The sequence below is a fragment of the Brassica rapa genome, chromosome A03 (genome assembly GCF_000309985.2).
Source record: "Brassica rapa cultivar Chiifu-401-42 chromosome A03, CAAS_Brap_v3.01, whole genome shotgun sequence".
NCBI lineage: Eukaryota > Viridiplantae > Streptophyta > Magnoliopsida > Brassicales > Brassicaceae > Brassica > Brassica rapa.
In genome coordinates, this window is record NC_024797.2 from 8,374,919 (window position 1) to 8,382,219 (window position 7,301).

Consider the following 7,301-nt stretch of genomic DNA (forward strand, 5'->3'; position numbering starts at 1 on the left):
GTCTATTTTGGAAAACAAAGCACCTCAAGAACTAGGGCATGGCGGTTTTTGAACGGGTTGAGTTTTTCTCGTTTTTTGATAATTAAATTAAGTTCATAGACTACATTTCAAATTTATATTACATTATAATTAGGGTTTTTTTATAGTCTACATATTTTTTAATGATAACATATTTATATAAACACATAAGCTTACAGGATGAAGTAGGAGTTAATTAAGCTATTTTCTTATTTTATATACCAATAACCACAAGTGCAAAACAGATTGTATTAATATAACAATATATATTTACTATTAATAAAATAAGAAGTAGGCCCAAAAAGTTAAATGACAACCTTTTGTAAGTAGATAAAAATAGGATTTTAATTTAATAGATTATAGATCTTCACATAAAAAGTTCATTAATTAATGATTAATCCACCGCAAATCTTGCACTTACTAGCAAGATATAGAGTGTATAAAGTTATAAACCAAATCCATAGATAATTTTGTCACAATGGCTTAACAAAAACTTTAACTAGTTTTTCTTGGTTGATCGTCAACATAGGAAAAATATAACTGGAATGTAGACCAAAAAAAGTAGACAAAACATGGATGGTAAATAATTTGTAGCTATTAAAGAAATTAACGAATTTTTTTTTCTGATTAAACTAATAGTTTCTCAAATATGTGGAAATGCTAATCTTCGAGTGGAAGTACAACCCTCATTTAGATGGACACTTTCTTTGAGTATTTAAATGGGCCATAACAACCGAGAGCTTGCCTGCTACTACACCACTATCATGTAGTTAACATATTTTTTTCAACCACAAGCAAATAGCAAGGATATAATCCATTGCTAATCGATATTGGCTAAGGACCTTTCAACAATGCGTATGGGTGTCGTTGATTGATATTTTTAGCTTATGCTAAATTAAATCAAATTACCAGAGAAAAATGTTTCAAAACAAAATAAACGTCAATATTTTAAAATAGAAAGAGAATAAAACTAGTCAACCAGCATTTTCGGATTATCCAACAAAAATCTACAACTAATTATATATATATATGTTCACATATGGTTTTGTATCATAGGACAACAAATCGTTTATTTGGAAAAGAAGAACTACAATGTCGTCAATAAAATTAGCTATATTTTGCATTATCCTCCTTTCTTTCGTTAGTCTTCATGATTGTATGTCTAAAGGTTTAGTTTTCGTTCAATTTTTATCATCATTATCATTATAACCATCGTCATATCATCCATAGTGTTTTAATTGGTTTGTTCTTTAATTTTTTATATATAGGTTTCGCAATAAATTTCATGCCGTGCAAAAAAGGAGTTGCTGGTGACTGGTGCTGCACTAAAGGAGGGTTAATATGCGTAAAGGACCATGCAGAATGTGCGCAAAGCTGCATTTAACAGGCTAAACCTTAATAAACCAAATTGTAATTTTCTTTAAAAAATAATTTTTTATAAAGACAATCTTGCCCTTACTAGCAAGATGGAGTATATAAACCTATAAACCAAATCCATAGATAATTTTTTTTTTGGTAAAATGTTAAATACATCCATAGATAATTTGGTTATTTTAAGTGTATATGTGTAATTTTTTTATATATTATTGTGCAAATGTGATATTTTCTTATCACTTATCAAATACGTATTATGTTTGTACACGCATTAACGTTTATGTATATTTATATATTTTCTTACGTATGCTTTCATGCTATGAATCCTTTTTATAGGATCGTTAAAAGATACTTAGGATTATTTTCACCATGCAATAGATTTCTACCCGGGGCAGGTTTAGACGTCACCTGAGACATCAGACATAATGCAACATAATTCTTAAAACTTTAATAGCTTTCGTCCAATCTCCGGCGAATTTTATATGTACGCTCATATAGCCGTCTTGTGGTGCAGAAGTTATAAAAATGGATGCATGCATCGATATATAAATATAACCATCACATGAATCTATATTAAATGAGTTTATGATTCTTTATTCCTATGTGTTTTAAACGTACCTCTCAAATGGTGAGACTTTTGGGCAGTTTATAAACATGTAAATGCCATTCAATATGGATTTTTAATGTTTTCATGGCCCAAAATCTCATTCTATCAAAAAATGGTCAGGAATCCATCGGAAAGCTTTTGTGGTGGGTTCTACCTTTGAGCTTTAAATGGCTTGATTATGATTTATTATATTGATAACATATACAAACTAGTTTTTGGGTGGGTTCTACCTTTGGATTTTAGATTAGGGGCACTTATGCTAAAATGATACACAAAATGTGTATCAAATTATATCCGAACCGGTTGTTCTTGGGACAAGCGATGTGCGACGTGGCAGGTTGGTGATTGGAAAAAGTTTCTCTCACGCGGGTACGTCACTGTTTAAAGGAGACGGTAATGTTACGTAAAGGTCGCATAAAGGTCCCATATCAATATAAAATTTAATGACACAAAGTATATAAAACTGTGAGGTTGCTAGTTTGTAGTTTTTGGATTAGTTTTATTTTTTATTTTTTCCAAAAGCTATTTTTCATCTAATCAAAATTTTCAAAGACTTGATTCACTAAAATATAGAGAAACTAGTTTTTTTCAAAACAAAAATTTATTTGTTACACAAAAACCAAAAGATATGTTTTCATTGTTTCTCAAATCTTATACATGGGTTTTCAGTTTTTTTTTTTAATTTTGTTAAAAAAATATTTTTATTATATTTATGCATTAATATAGAAAATAAATAAATGATAATTTCTATAGACAAATAAGGTCTAGTAGAATCATTTGCTTCAAAAATATATTATGAAAATAATTTCTATTAAGAACATTCTAAGAAATTGTCAATAAAATTATATTAATAATTTAAAATATATTTTACATGTTTTTATTTTTAAGTTTGTTTTATTTAGAAAAAAATAACTTCAAAGTTATTTTCCAAAAAAAAAATAACAGACTAAAATCATTAATTAAATTTTAAAAAAACTAACAATCCAAAAAAAAAATCAGAATTCCAAAAACAAAAAAAAATCTAAAATCACATTCGTGTTTTCACAAATCTAAAATCTACTGTAAAATTAGAAACCATAATTAAAAAAAAATCCTAAACCCAAAAAGTAAAAACAAAAAACTAAAAACCATGTAAACAATCCAAATCTGTATATCATGGAAAGATGAGTTCAACGAAAGAATAAAAGAGTGAACAACCCTAAGTCTTTTTTGGTTTTATTGTGTTAGTCGTATTATGTATTACAATTTATTAGTTGGCAAAACAATACTCAAAATGTGTAATCTAACAAAATCTGAAAAAAAAATAACTCTCTTTCACATTAAATATATAAATATAAAAATATAGATTTACACACTGGGAGAAAACTTTGTACCAAGAAGAAAACTTTAATTACAAAAATCTTTTAAAATATGATAATAAACAATCAAAACAATCTGTGGTGCCTAAAAAATAATTATAAATTTCTAATATAAATAAAGAAAACATAAAATATTAAAAGTATTCAGATGCAACTGATGAAAAAAATTGAATATTATACATTTAATTTAAATTAAATACAATGGGAAAAAGTAAATATTCACGTACAAATTAGAAATTAGGGAATATAACAAATTTAAAAGTATAATCCGTGTGTATTACTGACAAAAGATCTAATAAAAAATTTCACAAAAGATAGGACCACTAATGTTGGAAAAGGTTTCTCACAAAATTTCTACATTCAAATAAGAATTGGATAATAAAATAAAAAGAGAGAAAGAAGAAATGTTTTTCAAAAATACTCCACAAAGTTGTAAAAAAGGAAATAATTATATGTCATTTTTAGCAATACTATTTTAATATTAAAATTTTAATAATATGATAAATTATAATAACTGAGATAACCACTATAGATACTATGTCAATGTTGATGTTTTAAGACCGAATCTGCCAAAACTGGGTTCAACCGTAACTAGATTTTAATATCCAGAAAAGAAAAAAAAAGATTTGTTTTGGAACAGCCACAACGGACGAGTCAGACAAATTTTGTTACTGAGTTTTGATCCAAAACAGTTCAGTAGGATACAAATGTGTTACTTTCTAGTTCTTGTCCAAACTTCCAAAAGAAAATAAATGTAAAACCCTTTACAACTTTATCCTCATACTGTTTGTAAATCTTTCAAGTAAAATGTCAGTCCTTCCTTTTGTTTCCTTTGGACTTCCAAGAATGTAATATACATGCATCTTTATATTGACTCAACCTCTTCACATAGAAAGAGCTGCATAGAGAAGCTGGTTCCAAGTATCTGGCAAGCCAGGAAGGCACCAGTGGCTGCAATCGGTTCCTCCATCACCTCCATAGGTAGATGGATGAGCATCTTTTCTTAGTTGAGACAGAGTTGTGATGTCGAGTAAGTAAACTGGTGTTTTCATCGAGCTCAACACTCGTGACACGATGCTTGCTGCTGGAAGTGAACCACCTGGGTATGTTGACCCGGTCAACGGTTGCATCTGACCGTTGCAAGTCTTCCTCGGCTCATTCCATTCCCTTCCCCTATTAAATTTCCCACAAACAACTAATTATAGTTTACCTAGAAATGCTATTTTCAATATATTTTTAGTATATATGCTTTTCGTTTTAGAATGATAGATTCTTTCAAAAAAAAAGAAGATAGTTTTGTTAGATTATTTTCTATAGATTTAAAAAAAAAATTAAGATACCTTTAGTCATTGATATTAATACAGTAAGTTTTATATATTTAAACATTAATTGATTGAACCGGTTAAATATAATTATCGGAAAGTGTATATATAGTAAAGGTAAACTGTTGCAAAAAAAATATAGTAAAAATAAATAATAAATTTAATTGAAAAATAATTATTATTTTTAGTATGGGTGAATACTTTAGAAAAATTTATAAAAACAGAGAAATTACATATATGTATATGTTCTTTCTCAAAAAAGTACATATATGTTGAACTTACATGTAGTGAGTGGGAGAAATGCCTTGGAAGAAAACTCGGGTTTGCGAAATATTAACATTTTGATCAACCCATTGAGCCCAAGTGGTGAGTCCTTTGTTGAAAGCATCAAGACGGTCCATGTCTCTAATCAGTGAAGACCCATTTCGTATAAAATCCCACCTGATTAAACAACATAATAGAAGAAGAGAAGATGATTTTGGTTATAACTAATTAAGCATGTATTAATGCCAACTTAGACATATACATGAGTATAAGGTATATGGTATGAACCCTTGAGATTGTACTCCTTTGTGAAGCCACCAGTGCCAAGAATTGAAGACGAGAATGTCCATGTCTTTCCAGACATCAGCACCACCTTCGATGGTTCCAAGGTTAAGCACGCGCCCTACATCTTCTTTGGAGATATCCACTAGGTATGGTGTTCGATATAGGTATAATGTAACTCCATATTCCTGTTTTTATCATTTAACAAGATTAAGAATCTAATAGTCTTTTTTTTTGAACAAAAGAATCTAATAGTCTTTATTATAAATATATGAATACGTAAATTATTTCAATAGAAAAATAGATAACAATCAGTTACGTAGAAATTACACATTTTATATATACATTATTCGAAACTGAGTATCCGAAATTTCCAAAACGGATTTAAAATATTAGTATAAGAAACACAATTTGGAGTTGTTTATTGGTTGTCATTAGCTGTCCGGTCTCCTAGTTCCTTTCTCTGCTATGTTCTCTTGTTTCTGTTTCTTTCGAGTTTATTCATTGTTATATATCAATTTTTATAATAATTAGATTATTTTCTAATCTTTATACACAACTAGAAGAGTGAAATAGCCAAAATCCTAAGTCAGCACTAATTAAGCATGTAAATGTTGTCATTAAGATAATTTTGGATAAACACACACAATTATACGTTGCCAAAACAAACATACAGTGTGCAGAATTCTTAACTGAGATAACAAGTATATATTGGATAAAAATTATCAAATAAAAAATATATAGAAGTGAAAACATACAACTACATCAAAAACTTATGACGTTTTCTTATAGACATCTATTTTGCATAAAATATGATATAGAAAAGGAAAACAATTATTGGTTTGTAAAATCTATATGCTTTTGCTTTTACCTCTTTTAGTCATTGTTCATAATTTAATTAAATAAAGAAAAAAAGAAAGATCCATTAGGTAGACAAAATCATAATACCTTGGATGTCAAGCATTTGCACAAAACATTTTTGCATTAAAATCAAAAGCAAAATTCGAGAATGCTTCTTTTTATAATGAAAATATTTATATAATATAGAGCCCGTGACCAACTTGGTTGAATAAAATGACAAGCCCTCCTCGTGATGATGAATTATTAGATTTTGTTTTTATCCAAATATATATTTTTAATCAGAATCAAGGAAAAAGAAGAGGAGAGAGAGGGGGGACCTGGAAAGTGAGAGAGGAGAGTGGGGTACGTTTGATAAAAGTAGTCTTGCTGTCTGGTACCGACGAATGTATCATACATGCTAACGATTCCCACATGTTTAGACTCAGTGAGTCACCCACGAACATCACTCGTTTCCCTCTCCATTTATTCAAAAATGCTTGTCCATCGAACCTTCATTAACAATTTACATACATCAGCATCATCATGTTTAGCTTAAATTAATGTGTATGTGTCAATTTTACGCACCTTGGGATGCTGCATGAATCAGGTTGCCAAGAGTAATTGAGGAACTGTTTGTCTGGTCGGCCGAAACAGTTGAACTCGCTGTCGATGAAAGGGCACATGGAAGAATCGTAGAAGTGGTAAGAAGCATCGAAAATCCATCTCCCTTGGAACAAGTTACAACCACTAGTTTGCTTCCTCCCTTTCAACGCCACTTTTCCTACTCCCCCGGCGGCGGCCAACGCCTCTCTGTTACGGTGCCTTACATGCCGATTCTGGTCGGAACCCAATGCCTGGTCGGCTCTGGACAAGATTGTGAATATGAGAAGTGGTAGAAGGAAAAGAGGAATAGGTTTGAAACCCATCATTAACAGAAAAATGACAGAGATTTATTTTTTGGAAGTGGCTTTGTGATAGAATTGGGTTTATATATGCACAAGTATCTACTTACATATATGTATATATACACAAAGTAGTGTGTAATGTGAAGAGATTCCACCAACTATTGGCTTTATAAGAGCATCTCCAAAAAGAAACTCTATTTTGAAGTTTCCAAAACTCTATATTTAAGTTTAAAATTGTTCTATTCCAAAAGCAAAACTTCAAACTCAACTTTAAAACTATTTGTATTTTATAATATGATTTTTATATTTATCATAGCTAATTTGAATTCAT

The 7,301-nt window shown here is 29.6% G+C and overlaps 1 protein-coding gene and 1 long non-coding RNA gene across 2 annotated transcripts; one reads left to right on the forward strand and one right to left on the reverse strand.

Annotated features, from left to right (window-relative positions):
• Positions 1 to 45: 45 nt before the first annotated feature.
• Positions 46 to 3,532, forward strand: LOC117132353. Its single transcript, XR_004455903.1, has 2 exons — positions 46 to 1,186; positions 1,287 to 3,532. It is a non-coding gene; the product is annotated as an uncharacterized LOC117132353 (long non-coding RNA).
• A 473-nt stretch (positions 3,533 to 4,005) lies between these two features.
• LOC103857521 (protein trichome birefringence-like 37) lies at positions 4,006 to 7,126 on the reverse strand. The gene is made up of 5 exons (XM_009134726.3): positions 6,651 to 7,126; positions 6,404 to 6,575; positions 5,232 to 5,413; positions 4,962 to 5,120; positions 4,006 to 4,530 (listed from the first exon to the last, which is right to left on the reverse strand). The coding sequence occupies exons 1-5, from the start codon at positions 6,992 to 6,994 to the stop codon at positions 4,242 to 4,244; spliced, it is 1,146 nt and encodes a 381-aa protein (XP_009132974.1). The 5' UTR covers positions 6,995 to 7,126; the 3' UTR covers positions 4,006 to 4,241.
• Positions 7,127 to 7,301: the final 175 nt, after the last annotated feature.

Excerpts from the sequence above, each read along its gene's own strand:
- LOC103857521 (XM_009134726.3), bottom strand. The coding sequence starts at position 6,994 with ATGATGGGTTTCAAACCTATTCCTCTTTTCCTTCTACCACTTCTCATA. Across the intron at positions 6,576-6,650 it reads GATTCATGCAGCATCCCAAG|GTTCGATGGACAAGCATTTT; the intron begins GTGCGTAAAATT and ends TTGTTAATGAAG. Across the intron at positions 5,414-6,403 it reads TCTCCTCTCTCACTTTCCAG|GAATATGGAGTTACATTATA; the intron begins GTCCCCCCTCTC and ends TGATAAAAACAG.